This window comes from Rhineura floridana, chromosome 3 (assembly GCF_030035675.1).
Source record: "Rhineura floridana isolate rRhiFlo1 chromosome 3, rRhiFlo1.hap2, whole genome shotgun sequence".
In the NCBI taxonomy this organism is placed as follows: Eukaryota; Metazoa; Chordata; class Lepidosauria; order Squamata; family Rhineuridae; genus Rhineura; species Rhineura floridana.
In genome coordinates, this window is record NC_084482.1 from 142,365,550 (window position 1) to 142,387,555 (window position 22,006).

At 39.6% G+C, this 22,006-nt stretch overlaps 1 protein-coding gene across 8 annotated transcripts in view; it reads right to left on the reverse strand.

The window, feature by feature from the left end:
• Window positions 1–22,006, reverse strand: part of PTPDC1 (protein tyrosine phosphatase domain containing 1) — a 52,632-nt gene that overhangs the window by 25,264 nt on the left and 5,362 nt on the right. For 3 of the 8 annotated variants that reach the window (XM_061622003.1, XM_061622005.1, XM_061622002.1), the window contains exon 2: window positions 1,735–1,827. The exons of 3 other annotated variants lie outside the window; for them this stretch is intronic. In XM_061622003.1, the coding sequence (XP_061477987.1) occupies window positions 1,735–1,819 (85 nt within the window). In that variant the 5' untranslated portion in view covers window positions 1,820–1,827. Of the gene's footprint in view, window positions 1–1,734; window positions 1,828–19,308; window positions 19,498–22,006 lie in introns of all 8 variants that reach the window. 2 more of the 8 variants (XM_061622004.1, XM_061622009.1) reach the window with 2 other exon arrangements.

The window sequence follows — 22,006 nt, forward strand, 5'->3', positions numbered from 1 at the left end:
TTAAAAGTGATAAGCTAAGACTCCTCAAAATTTACAGTGTCATCCCGGAGGAAGATCCTTTCAATCAGAACAATAGTACCATCCTGGTAACTTTATGACATCATCTAGCCTTCACAGAGCTAAGGACCAGATCTTCCCAAAGCAGGAATTTACACTACATATCACACTGGAGATAGTAAGCTTATCTCTAAATCCATCTGGCAGAAACAGACCCTAACCAAACATTTCAAAGTATTTCTTTGTTGTTCTTCATCTCACCACACTCAACTTATGTGCAACTCTATGCAACTCAAACTTGCATTTAAGGTTAGGCTTTGCCTGAGTTAGTTCAGCATGCTTGGGGCTCCAACAACCTTCTGAAGGCTTCACGTCACTCCTTAGGAAAATCAGCTTATGGCTCAAAACATCGGATTAAGGAAAGGGTGAGATTCTTTGTGTTTGTTTGCTAGGTACTTCAGAAGGAAGAGGCTTACCCCTTGCCAGATACAGAAATCTTATTCCTAACTTTGAGTCTTGATATCCTTTTCTTTTTCCATATTTTTCTAGTGTGACTCTATGTCCTTGCAATCTTGGAAGTGACTAGGTGTAATGTCTCTCTATACTTTCATAGATTTAGAGTGTGTGATCACATTAGTTAAAACACTGTATTGATTACTGTAAAGGAAATGTTATATTTTTCCTATTTCCAGTTTTTCCAGCACTGCTTCTAGTGCAGCTGCCCATTTCCCACCCTAGTCCGCACACAAGTGTATCTGAGAAGGAACTTCTGTTGGGTAAGACTGTATTGTTCAGTCATCACCACATAGCTTAAATTGTTGCAGCTCTGCTTCCACACTAAGATGATGGCTGAATCTAGAATGGGAATTATCATTAGGCTACTTAAGTGGATACCTAACTAGAAGATAAGTAATAAGGGCTTTCCCACATACAACCCACTGCATAAGGTTTCAATACTCAAGGAAAAGCAGTGTACAAAACGCTAGCAGGAGGCCTGATGGTGTAAGGATAGAAAGGGTGATGAAATATCTTATTTCTTTATTACATTTATATCCCTCCGTTCCTCCCAAAGGAACCCAGGGTGGCAAGAGATCCCCAAAACAATGAGAAGTGCAAGTGGGATATCCACTGGACCCATGACTAGCTATCAAGATTGCTGAAAGGCTAAAATGGAGGAAGGAAAAACCACATGAACTACCTTGAGCTCCTTGAAGGAAAGGCAGGATATAAATGTAGCAAATAAATAAATAAATGTAGCCAACTTGAAACTTATAGCAAGGAAGAGACCCACACAGGAAAATGTGGCTGGGTGTCCCAAGCAACACCACCAGGCAGCTTGGGTGTTTAAAGGCAAACTCAAGTTCCAGCACAGGAGAACAAGACACTTTTAACAGTTTTGCTAGAATTCCAAATACTAACTCTGGTTTCATGATACTGGTCCTTGCGACATACACAATTTTGAGGGGAGTGCAAGGGGGGGCTACAGGAGGGAGGACAAGAAAGTGAATTAAAGGCGTGGAAATCCACAATGTTGGATTCTGCCCAAAGATGGTTAAAAATCAAGTACATTATTTTTAAAACAAAAACTATTCTAGTTTACAAGTTAAAGAAGTATCTGTTGCCTTGCAAATTATATAGTTTCTTCAGATCCTCAAGTTTCTGCAAGGATAACTTAGGGGGTGTTTTTTATCCCCAATTTTAATATACTAAAAATAGTATTTTTTCAAAAACAATTACCTGAACTCATGGCTGCAAGATATGCACTGTTCGTTACCAGAGAACAATAAGGTAATTCATTTTGCAACAAGACTCCTGCAGCCATTGCAGTACCTGTTGAAACAGAACATTTGTAATAGAAGCTTTAGTTGTGGTTTCTACATTTGTAGCACATCTACAGTACAGGATCTTCAAAAATATCCAAAGGAGGGAGGCCAGAGTAAAACATACTATAAGCACCAGGGTGTACAAAAAGTAGATACTGCTGAGTTATTTAGATGTTTAACTATGTACATTAATTGTGTTAAGAGAAGAAGATCCTGGATCTAAATGAAAATGATCTACATTTCATTTACTGGATGACCAAGTACCAATATTTAAAAGAGCAGGAAAACATCTTTGCCCACTTTTTTGCATTTTTTAAAATCTGTTAAGAAGCACATACACAAGGTCAGAAAGGGTTAGATTTGAGCTGTGACTCCAGACCAAATATGGCAAGGCATAAGCCATTATCTTAACTTAAGAAAGCAAACTTCGTTCCAATTTTAGATCTCCTGTTCTAGATGCATCTTAAGAAACATCCTCTCACCTGAAACATTACATTCTCAGAGGTTTTGCACATGAAAATGTTCCCTGCTCTTACAGGGAACACAGAGGATTGCTTTCTATTGAAGAGATCACATAAAATTGCAGCAAGTTTGCATGCTGCTTTTAAGAGCCATTCTGTCATGTTCCCATGCATGTAAGAACAAACAAGAGGCACCTGAAAACTCCTTTGGAGTAAATCAAGGATACAAATGTTTTAATAAAATACAGAAGGTGTGTGACTAAACCATAAAATTAGCAGAAGTACCCAGAATAATATACAATACCCAAATCATATTTAATCTGTATTTCTCATTGCTGATAACAAATTCCTTGAAAAAAATGCACTGCACTTCCGGGAAGGGTGACTTCGCTTGTGCCTGCTTTTGAGACGGGCTCCCGCCTCAAAAGAAGCTTATTCAGATATAAATCAGTCAGAACATTTTTTTTTTTGACTGATGAAATTTCTCCCGGGCAGGGAGAAACGTAGAGATCAACCTCAAAAGCCTGTTTTTGTTGGGAGGACTGGATTTCATTAATTTATGAGAAAAGGTCCAGCCAACAATGCCGAACGGACTTCCAAACTTTTGCTCTATCTGTTTAATGCGATACGTTTATCTTTTCTTCAAAGAGAAAACCGACTAACAGGCAAGCACCCTTCTTTCTATTATTTTTCTTACTTGGTTTAAATTGTTGCAGCAAAAGGAGATTTGTCAGATTGATCGGCTTTGAAGTACTCCTGGGTGAGCTATAACTCTTCTCTGTTATTCACGAAATTAACAGCTTATCTCTGTTTCTGTTGCAAAAAGCTGTCCTGGAAGTGCATTCTAAAGATATAAACAGAAGAGGGATTTCTATTCCGAGGAATGTTATATTGTCTGGGACTATTCTCTTTTTGGTCTATTTTATTTTGACGAATCTGCTTCTTCACGACGCCACTAACTGTTTTGATGCTGGCAACTAAATTTGTTTTGTATTCTTGAACATAGAGAGATAAGGCAGGCTGCTCTGTTTATACTGTGATGTCATCAAGCCTGGAATATTAACCCAATTGTTGCTGAAATAAGAAGTGGTTCTTCTTTACTTCTGTTTTGCTTTGTTTTCGTGGTTTTAAAAATGGCAAGAAAGTGGCTGAGAATCTGGAAGTAATTATGTTTCAGAAAATAATGGATGAGATTGAGATAACGAAACAAACCCTGCGACAGGGCAGTAAGGAGCTGAAAATTGAACTGAGCAAAATGACGCAGGAGCTTAAAGAAATAGGGGATCCTGTGAGAGAGGAGAATGAGATCAGAGATGAGAAAAGAAAAAATAAAGGGAAGATACAAGCCCTGGAGATTGGAACAAATGTGGAATTGGAAAAAGATCTGGAGTTTATGGATATTAGAAATAAAATCTACTGTTTGGAATTTAACGTTATCTCTGAAGAAATTAATGAAGATATTAGAGATAAAGTTATCAATGGCTTGGATAATCTTCTGGACTGGAATGACGTGATGGAGTTTGATATAGTGAAAATCTATGGAATTAACTGCAGCCATGTGACAATGGAAAAACTCTCAAGAGATGAGCCAGTGCATTTTGTAAAAAAGAAGAACAGAGATATGACTTTACAACAGTACTTCAGCAACTTATTTAGAATGGATGGCAAGAAAATATTTGGGATAGAGGAAATTCCCATCAGACTCTTATTATATGACTATGGCTATGACAGCAAGATTATTATGGAATACTGATAATGGAAGATTGGACACTGAAATTACTGGAAACAGGACTATTGAAGATGGAAGATGAAATTAATAGGGATAATGGAATAATGGCTATTGAAATTATTGGACCTAACAGATTTTGATGAGATGGATTAATCGAAATGTTTATTTGGAGAAAAATTGATAGATATATTTCTTAAAGAATTGAAACCTCTCTTTGACTTTTTGTGGAAAGAATAAAGTAATGTTTATGAGATTTGATGATTAATTAAGATACCTACTGGAGGAAAGTGATTTTATAATATAATTTAAGAGACAGGATTGTTATATATTGTAGACTTATAACTGATTTGATCTGCGACAAATGGGAAGTCAATATTTTATTTTTTTGCTTAATCATTTTTGTTTTGTTTTGTTTTTTGTCTTTGAATGTTTTATGATTTTGTTTTGTATGTTTTATGAAAATTTGAATAAAAATTATTGTAAAAAAAAAAAAAATGCACTGCAGACAATTAAATAAAGATAATTAATTTTTTTTAGCATGTTTGCTGTCTGTGTTAGAATGATCATTGCATATTTTACATTGGCATGATTATCAAATACAGTAAGTCAAACTATGGTTTGTTCATGGCTACAGCTTGTGATTAGTGAGGAGAGAGCTTAACCACAAGCCTAGTAAGCCAAATCTTGGCTTAGCTCAGCATGGCATGGGAGTAAAAAGGACCAGGGAGGAGCAAAGAGGCTGTGAGCAACTCTACAGGAACCTGCATGTTCATGTGGACTTTACTGTTTGCCACCTTGGAAAGGCAGGGAATAAATAATATTTCCAAAAATTATAATTTCTTTTCTCCCATCTTCACTCCCCCAAATGTATTTTCTTTCATTCACGCCTTGGTTTTAATATATATAAAAAAATCTACAGATGAAGTTACTGTCAAGTCAGTTCCAATTTCTTTACTATGAGTAATACTCAGCCTCTGCATTTATATGAGAAAGGTAAGTGGGATGACTAACATCAATGGAAAACAAGAGCTCTTTAGAACTTCACTTGCATAGCCACATCAAAAATTGACAGAAAACACATTTTTCCCATGTGGCACTGCACAGTTATTATCTATATAAAGGTGTTTCATCTTCACTCACGGGGTTTTAAAAATTGCTAGGTTTCTTCAAACATGCATAACTGAAATATAATACATCTGTTATCTAAATATCCTGATGGGTAGTAAAGTCTGAAAAGGGAAAATTTTATCTCTTGACTGAGGGCCTGTAGCCTCAGAGGCTGGCCCTGCTGCTCAGAAAGGCAAAGCAACCTATCTCAGGTAGCACCGTAGTAGTGGTGAGAGACAGGTGCTGGCAGAAACCAGTGTCTGAATGGTGCAGCAAGTCTTTTTGAAGCAATATCCTGGGCTGTCACTGTGAAGCCTAAATTTGCAGCAGCCTCTACTGTAGGACTTATCTGTGGGTGGATGTGCACGCGGAAACATAACTCAGTAGTAGGGCACATGCTACTCTTAGAGAGGTCTCATTTTTAATCCCTCACATCACCAGTTAAACGATCATATAGAAGTGATAGGAAAGGTGTGTGTTGGAGATCCTGAAAAGCCATGCCAGTCAGAATACAAAATACTGGGCTAGAAAGACCAACAATCTGACTCGGCATAAAGCAACTTCATACACTGGCTGGAACACTGGATTGTGCCATGGGAGCCCAGCCCCAGAAGAGATTCTTAGTGGCAGCCAGGGAGGTACACATGCTTGCAAAAAAGCAAGTTGCATATATTTATTAATAGAATATTAATTAATAGAATTTATATTTACATTACTAAAAGAAACAATGTTCCCCTCCCCAAACAGATAAATGATTTAAACAACTATGATTTATTCTTATTTAGAAAAAGGTTTGCATCAAAAATTGGTTCGTTATATATTCATGTAAATAATATATGTACAGACAATTTTGGTATTTATTCAGTGATCAAACAACAAATGTTCCATGTTATTTCAAGCCACGTTCCTAATTCTCCTGCAGAGCTAATAAAGCCACATGGCTCTGGATTGTCAGGTGACTGGACTAATCAGATCAACTACATTTATCCATACAACATACACCTCTATTGCCATGACAACTAAGAAACAGATAATTAATCTTGAAAGCACGGTTAAATGGAAACATGTCATAGGCTCTGTCACCTCAGTTTGAGCTGTATGCTCCAAGTTGTTGATTTAACATATATGATGGTTACATTTTATTTTATATCCCGCTCTTCCTCCCAGTAGGAGCCCATGTTAATAAAGCAAAAGAATACAAATATGTAGTACTTGTTACCTCATGAACATACATATCACTTACTGTCCAGATACCTTCTCTGGTATAACTACCTACCCTTTCCCCTGGAAAGCATTAGAAACCACATACTATCAGGTTTCTATTAGAAAATTATTGCACTGCTTGTGCCTAGCTACAATTCAGCAAGTATTTCATTAAAATACTGCTCCCTTCCTTGGGACTAATTGATGAGACATAATCTTGGGTAGTATTTATTTGGGGTGGTTGTTCTCTCTCTTGGATAATCTACAATCTTTGGATTATTTTCATCATTCTTGCAGCTATCCAAACAAGATAGCTACTCTGGTATTGCTCTTATTACTTCATCATATGTTTTTTTTAACCCTTTTTATTTACGTTTTTAAAGCTTTTTAAAAAAATGTTTTTAAAGTTGTTTTGTTTGTATTTTAAAGTCTGTTTTTATGATGTTCTAAAGTGTTTTTAGTGCTTTTGTTTTCTGCCCTGGGCTCCTGCTGGGAGGAAGGGTGGGATGTAAATCAAATAATAAATAAATAAATAAATCATAGTGCCCAGCAACATACTGCTTTCGGAATTCCTTCTTTGTTTGATTTTAACCATTGGTCTTAAAACTTTATTGCCTAGCCAAATAATTTCCTGATTTCATGTGGCTTGTTGGGCTAAACCCATGATTCTCACAGAGAGTTCAGGGGTTTCAAGTTAAATCCCAGATTAACCCCTGCTTCTGTGGAGAACAGCACTGAGAGATCCTGATATATATCCTGAGTAGGAACACAAGTGGACAACACTTTTGCACATCCTTCTTTACCCCCTCATCCATTTAGGGAACACTGACTTTACTCCCCACAAGAGTGAAAATGAAATGGACTGCCTTCAAGTCGATCCCGACTTATGGCGACCCTGTGAACAGGGTTTTCATGGTAAGCGGTATTCAGAGGTGGTTTACCATTGCCTCCCTCTGAGGCCGAGAGGCAGTGACTCACCCTGTGAGCTTCATGGCTGTGTGGGGATTCGAACCCTGGTCTCCCAGGTTGTAGTCCAGCACCCTAACCGCTACACCACACTGGCTCTCCCCCACAAGAGTAGCAAGTTAGAAATTAAGACACTGCTCAATGGCAACCTTGCCTCAGTCTTCATAAATCGCTCAGATAATTTAACTAAGGCTGTAAGCTTGTTCTATTGAAGTCAATGGTTATTTTGCAGCCCAGGGCTCTGATCAAACAGAATGTGCATGGAGCAGCAGGACTGTGCAAACGTAGCTGAAGTTCCACTGATCTGCTGTTTGGCAGGGAAAGGAGGGGGGGCTAAATCCAGCCTCACTCCCTGACCCAATTAGCTGATTGATGCAATTGTGTCATGTTTTTGAAGGAGCTACACACACATCCTGCCTATTCAACGGGGCTACTTGCATATGCAACATTTACTTAGGGCGCAATCCAAATCAGAGATCCACTATGCTGGGGTGTGTGTGGATTGGGTGAAGGTCTCTTTCCACCAAGCTCAGAACTGTTGTACTGGCCTCTGCCTGTTCCCCATTCCACCTACTTTTCTGCTGTGTGGCAGACTTCCCACTGGTGGGAGTCTATGGAAAGCCCTAAAATAGGCACGTTGTAGGGATGGAGCAGAGCTGGTATGGGCTTCACTGGATCCCCACAGCTGTCACTTGATAGCATCAGGCCCACTCTGGGTACAATCACTATGCCAACTCCAGGCCTTTGCTTCTTCTCCACTCCAGTGTGAGTGGTGGGACTGTGGATGCAGTGAAGGTTATGCCACTGCATCATATCCAGCAGTGCCTGGCTGGGGTTAGGACCACTCTGCCACTTGTACAATGCTCCATCTTGCATAGAATACACAGCACAGAAGCCTGCTCCCACAACCATATAGCTCCTGGCTGGATTGGTGTGTAAATGTTTAAGATAAACAAGGAGGAAAGTAATAGTTAGCAGAGGGAAAAGAATCTTAAGCCAGCCTGGCAAAAGTTACCCTACAAAACTGGAAGTGGAAAAAACCAAATGAACTTAATTTTAATTATCTTTGAGAACTTACAATCTGTGAGGTTTTAGAAGTTCTTGATAGAAAAAAGAAAATAAAAATGATATTGAAATGAAATCTTATAAATTAAGTCAGGAGTATCCAATGTGGTGTCTTCCACATGTTGTTGGACTCAACCTCCATCAGCCCCCAGCCAGCAAGAGCAATGCTTAGGATGATGGGAGTTGTAGCCCAGGATTCTGGAGGGCACCATGTTAGCTACCCCTGAACTAAACTAAAAGTAACATATTCAGCACTGTAGCTTATGAATATAGCCAGGGTTTTCCCATTGCATACATTCAATGGTTTGGGCTATAGATAATTTTTCTTTTGTTAGTTCATGGTTCAGATGCTTCACTTCTTTGGCACATCTCCAGCATTACGGAGCCTGGTTTACACCTTAGTACACTAGTGAACTAAGGGCAATGAAACAGTCTGGATGATGGCTACGGCGCAAGTGGCAAAAGACATGCTGCGAGGCTGATCGGGCACAAGTAAAACATAACTGTGCCTACTGTGTGGTGCTGAGGGCAATGAAGAAAGCTCACTTCTCTGCCTCCATCGCATCCTCAAGTAGCCGTCCAGTGAAGCTTGTTCATATTGTCAGGGGTCTATTAACATCAACTCCAAGAAATGGAGTTTTAGACACTTCAGAAGCCCATTGTGAATTGTTTTGCAAGACACTTCAAGGGTAAAGTTGTTCACCTCCGTTGCAATCTTGATGCCCCTTCTACATCTACTGCAGTCCCAGTGAAATGTCCAGTGCAACATCTGCTGCCACTTCTTGGGATCATTTTCAGTTGATGCAGCCCGAAGATGTGGACAAGGTGCTTGCAACAATTCTGCCAGCAACGTGCCATCTCAACCCTTGCCCTTCTTGGCTTACTAAAGTTTGCCAAGGAGGTATGACCAAGTGGATCCAGGGTATGGTCAATGCCTCTTTGCGAGGGGGAATGGTCCCGGCTGCTCTAAAACAGGCAGCAATCTGACACTCCTGAAAAATTCACCCTGGACCCATTTGTTTGCAATCACCGAGTCACAAATACCCCCTTTTTAGAAAAGCTGATCAAGAGGGCTGTGACACAACAATTGCAAGTACTCTCAGATGAAGCAGATTGTCTGCACCCATTCTAATCAGGGTTCAAGCCTGGTTATGGGACTGAATTGGCCTTGGTCATGCTGGTGAATGACCTTTATCAGGAGGAGAGGGGGAGTGCAACCCTGTTATTCTTATTTGATTTCTGTGCAGCTTTTGATACCATTGACCATGGTAGCCTTCTGAACTGACTTGGTGAGATGGGTATCGGAGGGACTGTTTTAAAGTGGTTCCAATCCTATCTCCAGGGTCGTTTTCAGATAATAGCATTGGGTGATTGTCTTTCAACCCCTTGGCAGTTGTGCTGTGGGGTGCCACAGGGTACCATCTTGTCCCCCATGCTGTTTAAAATCTATATGAAGCCATTGGGAGTAGTCATCAGGAGATCTGGGGCGAGGTGTCAGCAGCTCTATTTCTCTGTAACATCTGAATTGGGAGAGGCTGTGCAAGCCCTGGAACGCTGCCTGGACTCGGTGGCGGGCTGAATGAGGGCCAATAAACTGAGTCTGAATTCTAGCAAGACAGAGGCACTGTGGGTTAGTGGTTCCCAAGTTCAGATAATTGGTCAGTTGCCTGCTTTGGATGGGGTCGTACTCCCTCTGAAAAAGCAGGGTTGTAGTCTGGGGGTGCTCCTGGGTCCAACTTTGTTGCTAGAGGCCCAGGTGACCTCAGTGGCTAGGAATGCCTTTTACCACCTTCAACTGGTAAGACAGCTGCGGCCATTTCCAGACAGAATAACCTGACTGGTGTGGCCTATGCACTGGTAACCTCCAGGATGGATTACTGTAGTGTGCTCTATGTGGGGCTGCCCTTGAGGTTGGTCCGTAAGCTGCAGCTGGTGCTAAATGCAGTGGCATGACTGCTCACCAGGGCAGGGTATCGCCAACATGTTACCCTACTGCTGGAATAATTGCACTGGCTGCCCATCAGCAATCAGGCAAAGTTCAAGGTTCTAGTTTTGGGGTACAAAGCCCAACGCAGCTTGGGACCAGGATACCTAAAGATAATCTTACCTTTATACACCCAGTTGGTTACTGCGCTCTGCAGGTGAGGGCCTTCTGCAGATACCATCTACAGGAGTTCTGTTCCGCACAACATAGGAAGGGGCCCTTAGTGTTGCGGCACATACCCTGTGGAATTCCCTCCCCTTAAATATTAAATAGGTGCCATCTCTGTTATCTTTTCGGTACCTATTGAAGACCTTCTTCTTTCAACAAGCCTTTCAAGTAGACCTTATCCCAGTCTGCATCTCTGCTGGAATTGTTTTCAAATGTTTTTAAAGTTGTTTTCAAGATGTTTTATTTCAATATGTTTTAAAATATTTTGCTGTTAGGATGTTTTAAAGTGCTTTTGTGTTTGCTGCCCTGGGCTCCTTCTGGGAGGAACAGCAGGATATAAATTTAATAAATAAATAAATAACCTCATTTACTTTTTTTACTGTTCAGCAGTGATGTGGGTTTTCTAGAAAATTTTCCTTTGCAAATTAGGTTAATTTGTATGAGAAAGTTTTGATGCCCTAGAGAGTGATCTAAGGCTGCAATCCAATACATGTCCACTCAGAAGTAAGTTCCATTGGGTTCAATAGGACTTACTCCTACGTAAGTGTGTATTGGATTGCAGCCTAATTCAGTATGTTTATTTTAGTTATATTTAGTAAATAACGCTAAACTTTGAAACTTCCAAACTTGCCTAATATTTATTTACAGTTGGCAGTGTGGTGTAGTGATTAAGGTGTTGGACTATGACCTGGGAGACCAGGATTTGAATCCCCACATAGCCATGAAGCTCACTGGGTGACCTTGGCCCAGTCACTGCCTCTCAGCATCATGAAAACCCTATTCACAGGGTTGCTGTAAGTTGGAATCAACTTGAAGGCAGTACATTTACATTGTACATCCATTCACTGTTACTAATGAACTTATGAAATGGGAAATTTCCCATGGAAAAATAAAGTACTGAAAAAATTTCCATTCCCCCATCACTGTTGTAATTCCATCATTTGATAAGAGTCTACCAGCTATGCCTTTGCTGATTACTTTTTTCCCTTAAGAAATAATTTACAAGATCATTAATCTTGGTTGAAATTTAACTCTAGCAAAGGTCTCTTTGGCATCCTTCATGCATTATTTTAGCGTAGAAACCACTATCGTGTGTTTTCACACTGTTAGACTGATGTGAGATGCCCTGGACCATGTGGGGGGAGTCCACACCACTGTTCCTCCCCACATGAGCTTACTCCAGTTTCCCAGAAGAGCAATGATGCTGGATGAGAAGGAATCACAGTCTCACCCCAGTGTAAATAAGGAAGAGGCCTGTGATAAATGGCAAAATATCAGCACTGTGTATCAAAACAGTAGAAATAAATCAGGAGGTTATAACTCCTCCTGCCAAGAAGTAATAAGATTTCTACTGAGGGCGTACACAAGTGATAACAGAAGGTAGTATACACTTTTCCAATAAGTTATGAGAATACTGTGACACAAAACTAGAAAGGACTGGAGCCAGTTCAGACATCTTGATAAATCATGGTCGCACTGTGGTTTATTCTGAAAGGAATGAACTAGAGCAATCTTTGGGGTCATGTACTCTCCATCTCTGGTGTGGTTATGAGGACAAGATTGAAAAGCGCTTGCTTCCATTTTTATTAACCCCATTTAGCATTATATCCAAACCCTAAACTGTGGTTAATCTTAATTATGGTCTGTTGAAACCAGTCAATTTGTTTCAAACAAACCATAGTTAAGATTAGGTACAGTTTGCCAGCTTCAGACAAAACAAGTTGGATTCCTGCATTGAGCAGAGGGTTTGACCTAATGGCCTTATAGGCCCCTTCCAATTCTATGATTCAAAGCTATGGTTAATCAAAAACATAAGCAAAAGTTTATAATCTCCTCTTAGATGCACCAGAGGCTCACATTTATTTATTATTTGATTTATATCCCGCCCTTCCTCCCAGCAGGAGCCCAAGATGGCAAACAAAAGCGCTAAAAACTCTGTTGATTCTCCTTGATCTCTCAGCGGCTTTTGATACCATCGACTATGGTATCCTTCTGGAGAGACTTATGGAGTTGGGAGTTGGAGGTACCGCTTGGCAGTGGCTTCGCTCCTACTTGGTGGGTCGGCTCCAGAAGGTAGTGCTTGGGGAGCATTGCTCGATTCCATGGGTTCTCCAGTATGGGGTCCCACAGGGGTCAGTTCTGTCCCCCATGCTTTTTAACATCTACATGAAGCCACTGGGGGCAGTCATTAGGAGTTTTGGAGTGCGTAGTCATCAGTATGCTGATGACACGCAGCTCTACTTCTCCTTTTCATCTTCTTCAGGTGAGGCTGTCAATGTACTAAACTGTTGCCTGGCCGCAATAATGGACTGGATGAGAGCTAATAAACTGAGACTCAATCCTGACAAGACTGAGATGCTGTTAGTGAGTGGCTTCTCTGATCAGATGGTGGATATTCAACCTGTTCTGGACGGGGTTACACTCCCCCTGAAGGAGCAGGTTCGTAGTCTGGGAGTTCTTTTAGATCCTTCGTTGTCACTTGAGGCCCAGGTAGCCTCGGTGGCACGAAGTGCGTTCTACCAACTTTGGTTGGTAGCCCAGCTACGTCCCTATCTGGGCAGTGACGACCTCGCCTCAGTTATCCATGCTCTGGTAACCTCAAGATTGGACTACTGCAATGCACTTTACGTGGGGCTGCCTTTGAAGATGGTTCGGTAACTGCAACTAGTGCAAAACGCAGCGGCTCAACTGTTGACAAGGACCAACTGATCAGAACATATAACACCTGTTCTGGCCCGTTTGCACTGGTTGCCTATACGTTTCCGGGCAAGATTCAAAGTGCTGGTTTTGACCTATAAAGCCTTACACGGTGCGGGTCCGCAAGACCTGGTGGAACGCCTCTCCCGATATGAACCTACCCGTACACTACGTGCAACATCGAAGGCCCTCCTCCGGGTACCGACTCATAAAGAGGCCCGGAGGATGACAACAAGAACTAGGGCCTTCTCAGTGGTGGCCCCCGAACTATGGAATAGTCCTTCCGACGATGTGCGCCTGGCGCCAACTTTGTTATCCTTTCGGCGCCAGGTTAAAACCTTCCTCTTTTCCCAGGCATTTTAACATAACATAACATATTTTAGCATATTTAGCACATTCTGGTATTCTAAATTTAAATTGTGTAGTATGTTTTTAGCTCTGGGGAATTGTTTGTGGTATGTTTGTATTTACTATGTGATTTTATTATATTACTATATTTTTATATTTATGTTGTACACCGCCCAGAGAGCTGTTGGCTGTGGGCGGTATAGAAATTGAATAAAATAAAAAATAAATAAAATAATAAATAAAAACACATCAAAACATCATAAAAACAGGCCTTAAAACACACCAAAACAAAACTTTAAAAACATTTTTTTTAAAAGCTTTAAAAACATCTTTAAAAAAGGGTTAAAAACATTGTTTTTAAAAAAAACATATTAAAAAGCAATTCCAATACAGACGCAGACTGGAAAACGTCTCAACTTAAAAGGCTTGTTGAAAGAGGAAAGCCTTCAAAAGGCAATGAAAAGATAACAGAGATGCTGCCTGTCTAATATTTAAGGGGAGGGAATTCCTCAGTGTAGGTACCGCCACACTAAAGGTCCGTTTCCTATGTTGTGCAGAACAGACCTCCTGATAAGATGGTATCTGCAGGAGGCCCTCACCTGCAGAGCGCAGCGATCGACTGGGTATATAAGGGGTAAGACTGTCTTTCAGGTATCCTGGTCCCAAGCTGTATAGGGCTTTGTACACCAAGACTAGAACCTTGAACTTGGCCCGGTAGCAAATGGGCAGCCACATTAGAAACAGTAATGTAAAACCGTAATTTATGTCATCTGAACCAAGCTCTCTATGCATGTTAAATTCAGCAAAGGTTTAAAAATCAAATGTATACAAAACTCCTGAACAAAATGCTTAAGCACATGAATATTAGTTTTACCTTATAATACTTAAAACATTTGTATAATGCTTTCAAGTGTTCAAAGTGCTTCACATACATTACTTAGTTGTAACCTTACAACCCTGTGAAGTAGGGCAGTATACTTATCCCCAATACTGTAGATGGGCAGGCGTTAAAGCGCTTGCCTTAAGGACATCTAGTGTGTTCATGGCTAAGGCAAGTTTAGGGTTTGGAACGTTCTGATTCATCACATCTCCAACTCTTAGCCACAGCTGTCCATCAGCTCTCCACATTGTCTTTAATGCTGCAAGTCTAATGGCTTCTTTCCCTTTACCCAATCATAATATCCAAGAACAGAATGAAGAAATGTTAACACACGTAATTACACATATAAACAATAATTAATGTTAATGAAATAAAGGTATGTGGAGTTTTCCTGTTTTCAAAAAATTGTTTCAAGCACAAATTCTTAGGATGCAGTAGGACAGAAATCCAAATAATACCAACAAACACAAGCCCAGAAATTAACAGCCAATTATAAATCCACAGTGCACATATACTAGTAACAGTTTGGATAGTGTTAGTGGGGTTGTTATATAAAAGACAAAAACAATTATGTTCTCAGGTTATGGTCTGAAGGCACAAGAGATTACCACTTTGCTGAAACTAAGCAAGACCAGGTCTGGTCAATGTCAGGATGGGGAACTGCCTAAGAACCATGTGTACTTTGGGTTAGATGATGGAAGAAAGGTGGACTATGAATGTAAGAAAGCAAAAAACAATCAATAAAATTATATTATGCTTTTTTACTCATCCATGGTTGAGTCAAATCTGTAGGCCATATACCTATTACTCCCATACTCTCAGTGTATGAGTGTATGTTAAACTTGACACATAGACAGCAACAAGATGACACTTGAACACAATCTTAGAATTCAAAAGAGGCCATATGGGATGCTATTTAAACTCCAAGAAAGTAGGGGCTTTGTTTTTTAAAAACATACAGGAAAAGTATCCTTGCTGTTAGGCAATTAAATAGTGAGGCTTAATCATGCAAGTCAAATCGTGGAACTCAGATTTAATAGACTTGGGCGCAAATTGTTGTGTTGCCAGACTCACTGGCCACAATCCAACACAGAGTTAAGCATGCTTGAGCCACTTGATGTCAGTGGACTTAAGTGTGCTTAACTGTATTGGACAATGGCCACTGTCATAGCAATTATTTTTCACCTTCAGTTCCATACTTCTAAAATGGGAATCATAACAACCCACCTGAGAAAGTTCTAATGATAAATAAATTTTAATTTATTGTATACATAGAAACTTTTGGAATCCATTCGCTGTAATAAACCACTGGGTAAGAATGCATGAGAATCACAGGAAACAGTGTCATGCTTAAGAACTGCTTAGAGGTTCTGTTACAATTGAGCAGTATATAAACGTTAAATAAAAAATGAGCCCCAGACATCACACCTGTGAGGGTCTCTGTGCCACAACAGTCCATATGTTTGAACAATAAGAATGGGTCAACATGCAGGAACAAGGTTCATCGCTAAGCTGACCCAAGTAAGTGCACTTCTGTGCATGTAGCTGCCATGCTTTCATGTGAGTCGATGCCATATGTGCACGTGTGCAATTGCAGTGATGCCCATGACAGTTTCTCCAGTTTGCAGATATGCTCACAGGCCCATAAAGGGTCTGAGAAGCATATCACTAAAAACACTGAGACCAATACTACAAAATTCTTTAAATACATTAGAATCAGGAAACCAACTAGGAGGCAGCTGGATCTGTGGACAACAAGGGAGTCAAAGGTGTGCTAAAGGAGGGGAAAGGGGTTGCAGAAAATGTAGGGCAGATTCCTGTGCGTGAACCAGCTTTCTCAGGAAAAGAGTCTGAGGAGCTGAGGCAAATACTGGTGACAAGTTCTTGGCCTTATAGGCAAATTAAGAATGAACAAACCACCAGGACCCGATGGCATTCACACAAAAGTTCTTTTTTTTTTTTTACAATAATTTTTATTCAAATTTTCACAAAACATACAAAACAAAATCATAAAACATTCAAAGACAAAAAACAAAACAAAACAAAAATAATTAAACAAAAAAAATAAAATATTGACTTCCCATTTGTCACAGATCAAATCAGTTATAGGTCTACAATATATAACAATCCTGTCTCTTAAATTATATTATAAAATCACTTTCCTCCAGTAGTTATCTTAATTAATCATCAAATCTCATAAACATTACTTTATTCTTTCCACAAAAAGTCAAAGAGAGGTTTCAATTCTTTAAGAAATATATCTATCAATTTTTCTCCAAATAAACATGTCGATTAATCCATCTCGTTAATAATTATAATAATCTTATTGTCATAACCATAGTCCAAATAAACATTTCGATTAATCCATCTCATCAAAATCTGTTAGGTTCAATAATTTCAATAGCCATTATTCCATTATCCCTATTAGTTCCATCTTCCATCTCCAATAGTCCTGTTAAGTCCAGTAATTTCAGTGTCCAATCTTCCATTATCAGTATTCCATAATAATCTTGCTGTCGTAGCCATAGTCATATAATAAGAGTCTGATGGGAATTTCCTCTATCCCAAATATTTTCTTGCCATCCATTCTGAATAAGTTGCTGAAATACTGTTGTAAAGTCATATCTCTGTTCTTCTTTTTTACAAAATGCACTGGCTCATCTCTTGAGAGTTTTTCCATTGTCACATGGCTGCAGTTAATTCCATAGATTTTCTCTATATCAAACTCCATCACGTCATTCCAGTCCAAAAGATTATCCAAGCCATTGATAACTTTATCTCTAATATCTTCATTAATTTCTTCAGAGATAACGTTAAATTCCAAACAGTAGATTTTATTTCTAAAATCCATAAACTCCAGATCTTTTTCCAATTCCACATTTGTTCCAATCTCCAGGGCTTGTATCTTCCCTTTATTTTTTCTTTTCTCATCTCTGATCTCATTCTCCTCTCTCACAGGATCCCCTATTTCTTTAAGCTCCTGCGTCATTTTGCTCAGTTCAATTTTCAGCTGCTTACTACCCTGTCGCAGGGTTTGTTTCGTTATCTCAATCTCATCCATTATTTTCTGAAACATAGTTACTTCCAGATTCTCAGCCACTTTCTTGATTGCCATTTTTAAAACCACGAAAACAAAGCAAAACAAAAATAAAGAAGAACCACTTCTTATTTCAGCAACAATTGGGTTAATATTCCAGGCTTGATGACATCACAGTATAAACAGAGCAGCCTGCCTTATCTCTCTATGTTCAAGAATGCAAAACAAATTTAGTTGCCAGCATCAAAACAGTTAGTGGCGTCGTGAAGAAGCAGATTCGTCAAAATAAAATAGACCAAAAAGAGAATAGTCCCAGACAATATAATATTCCTCGGAATAGAAATCAGGAATAGAAATCCCTCTTCTGTTTATATCTTTAGAATGCACTTCCAGGACAGCTTTTTGCGACAGAAACAGAGATAAGCTGTTAATTTCGTGAATAACAGCGAAGAGTTATAGCTCACCCAGAAGTTGTCCAAAGCCGATCAATCTGACAAATCTCCTTTGCTGCAACAATTTAGACCAAGTAGAAAAAATAATAGAAAGAAGGGTGCTTGCCTGTTAGTCCGTTCTCTCTTTAAAGAAAAGATAAACGTATCGCTTAAACAGATAGAGCTTGTTCGGAAGTCCGTCCGGCATTGTTGGCTGGACCTTATCTCATAAATTAATGAAATCCAGTCCTCCCAACAAAAACAGGCTTTTGAGGTTGATCTCTACGTTTCTCCCTGCCCGGGAGAAATTTCATCAGTCAAAAAAAAATGTTCTGACTGATTTATATCTGAATAAGCTTCTTTTGAGGCAGGAGCCCGTCCCAAAAGCAGGCACAAGCGAAGTCACCCTTCCCGGAAGTCGGCATTCACACAAAAGTTCTTGAAGAAATCAAATGTGAAATCGCTCTTCTTCTAAGGAAAATATATAATTTGTCCCTAAGATCAGCTTCCATATCTGAGGACTGGAAAGTGGCCAATGTAAAACCAATTTTTAAAAAGGAATCCAGGAAATCACAGGCTGGTTAGCTAAACATCTGTTCTGGCAAAACTTAGCAAAAAGCATTACCAAAAAAAGAATTACCAAGCATACAGAAGAACAAGTCTTTCTGAAGAAGAACCAGAATAGTTTCCACAAGAGTAAGTCCAGTCTAACTAACCTTTTACAGTTCACTGAGAATATCAGTAAGTATATGGATAGGGGTAACCCAGTAGACATTGGACTTTATAAATCCTTCACCAAAAAAACTCTTAAGTTTGGCAGTCATGGAATAAAAGAAAAAGCTTCTTATGAATCAGTATCTGTTTAAGGAACAGGAAGCAGAGAGTAGGCATAAACAACAGCTCTTACAATGAAGATATGTAAGAAGTGGTGTCTCTCATGGATTTGTACTGGGACTGGTGCTGTACAACTTTGTCATAAATAAAAATCTCTTCCAGCTGGGTGAATGGGCATTAAAATGGCAAATGCAGTGCTTATGCAAGTGTAAAATGATGAACACTGGGGCAAAAAACCTTAACTTCTTATATTTATTAATGGGTCTGAACTGGTGATGACTGGCCAGAAAAGAGATCTTGGGATTTAGAAAGCAGGTGAATATGGGGAGTAGTATACAAAATTATGCATGTTGTAAAGAAAGTGGATAAAGAGACATCTTTCTCCAACTCTCATAATACTAGAACCTGCAGCCATGAAATGAAGCTGAGTATTGGAACATTCAGGACAGTACTTCTTTACTGTGGAACTCACTGCCACATGATCTAGTGATGACCACCAATGTGGATGACTTTAGAAGGGATTTAAACAAATTCATGGAGGATAAGGCTACTAGTCATAATGGCTGTGTACTACTTACAATATCAAAGATAGAATGCCTTGAAACACCAGTTGTTGGGAAACACAAATGAGGAGAGTATGGTTGCGCTCATATCCTGCTTGTGGGTTTCCCATGGACATTTGGTTGGTCACTGATGCTGGATCAGATGGGCCTTGGGTCTGATAACATTCTTATGTTCAGTCTCTCAGCAAAACCACTGCTTGGAGTCTGTGAAGTGCAATGAAAAAAATGCAGTTTAAAATGCAGCTGCATGGCTCCAGGTAGTGGTTTTGCTGATATTATAGTAGTACCAGCTATGTGCCATCTGTTTTGCAAATGGTGCTGACAGGAAGTGGAAAAGCAACTTACACATTATGTGATCACATAACATAGCTGCTGTCCAACTTCCTGTCAGCACCATTTTCAAATTGGTAACAGGCCACCCAGACTGCTGCTACTGAGATCCTGGTCCGAAAGGAAAGTGTAGTCAGCTACCACACCCACCAAGCAACAAGCATAAGAATATTAGAACATAAAAAGAGCCTGCTGAATCAGGCCAATGGCCCATATAGACCAGCATCCTGTTATCACAGCGGCCAACCACATAGCTTTAGGAAGCCCGCAAGAACTGAGCGCAAGAGCACTCTCCCCTCCTGTGGCATACTGCCTCTGACAACAGAGCTAATGTGGATAGGAAGACAGGCTGGGCAGGGAAGGAGGGTTACACAGAAACAATGGCAGATGGGGACAAGAGAAACCATGGCAGCAGAAGGGTGAAGTGGCCAGGGCAGGGACAGTTCCTGGAAAGCATCTTGTCCAGGGCCCCTTCAAATCTTTCAGCGTGACCACAGGCAATGGAAACCCAGTGCCAGAGTCCATGGGTGCCTAGCACAGTATCTTTCCTCATTTCAGCAACTAATTTTTCCTTCTGGTAGAAGTCCCTCATGTTGCTCTAGAGGCCCCCCGAGGGGGAAGGAGACCCTGCTGCCAATAAGATTAGCTAAAAAGCTTGCAAGTGGAACACTACACTTCCAAATAGATTGATCTCATAGATCCACACAGCTGTAACTGATGGAAAGAACAGATGGCGATACATCTGCAGCAACAGCAGCTTATATAAGGCAAATGGAAATATGCATTCTGCAATGCTGCCTGTCAGCTGTTGGTTAGCTTAAGAGTCATAGCTGGCTCAACACTGGCCAAAAGGTCACTAGGATGCAAGTAAATGAGACTTGAACTTCCCGAGTCCTTTTCTTGGCTTGCAAACAGCGGCTGTGCCACATCTGTCGGAGAAAACCAATTCTGGAGCAGAAATACTGATGCATGAAGGTGACAGTCGGCAGAACCATTGCACCAAAGTTCTGTAAACAGTTATAGCCCCTCACCCTCACAAGCACAAAACTACAAACACATAAATTACAATTCTTGAAGCTTATGTACTTAACTTTTTAAAAAGGAATATTCCAGTCACAGGACAATATCTGTCCTAAAATGGAAAGCAAGGTTCAAGGCTAACTAGGTTAACAGCATGAGAGAATGACAGAAAAATAATTACTAGGTGCAAGACAAGGATTAGAACAAAAGTTGAAAATTGCTGTTGCCTTACCAAAAAACCATTCACCATGTTTTAGTCACAGCTGACTTTCGCTTAATTATTAAGCACCATGTTTACACAGAGCCATGGCTGCTTATATGCACCAAACACATACAAAAGGAATAAAGACATACAATTTAACTGGTGATGTGTGATGTTCCATAGTAGTTCAGTGTTTCAAACCCTCATGCATTTAACAGCAAGAACCTGAATGCTAAATGACTGGAATTAATTAGCAGTAAGTAATTCACTGTCAGTATCACTATAGCAGGACACAACATAACAATTTTCATATAATTTACAGTATCTTGAACAGGCTTCCAGCCAGTAATTAATACAAAAAACTATAATGAAAGAGTGTGGAAAACTGAATATATTAACCTAATATATTCAAAAACAAAATAGCTGACATTTTTCACCTTGTTCAGTTTGATATAGGAATTAGAATCACTATGTTCAAAAATTCCATGACTTAAATAGCTATATCAGTCAACTTGTTTTATAGCTGACCTCTATACTAACAGATTACAGTTCTCTTCTACTTGAACATTTCAAATGCGCAGAATTGAAGTTAACTTATTATTTTAAATGAACTTAACAGTTAATTCACAGCTTGCTACCCTTACATGTAACCCAGTGAAAAGAATTGGTAATAGTTGATCCTTTCATTACTACCAGTTCTGACCAATCACAAGAACTGCCTGGTGTAGAAATACTGAAGAGTCCCACTGGGTGCTGCAGTTTTTGCTGTTGTTAATTGGATTGGTTAATGGTAGCCTGGGAGGAGCCAATAACAGCCTGTTTTTTTTCTCCTCAATCTACATGTGGAATACTAAATGGGCTATGCAGCTAATTATCCCAAACACAGCTAGTCTATATTATAAATGGGATTTAAACAAACAGGACATAGAAGCTGAGTACAATGCAATATCCTTCCTTGTTATTTTTAAAGTCTTCTCATTCAAAACTGTCAGTTAAAATACATTCCTCACTTCAGTCATTTTAGACTTCTAACAAGCAGTTCTTTATGAATACTTATACAAAAAGTTAATAATGAAAAGGTAAATGAAGTTAACCATTTTGACATGATTATATTTTCATATTCATATTTATAATATTTATATTATTAATTATATTTCAATG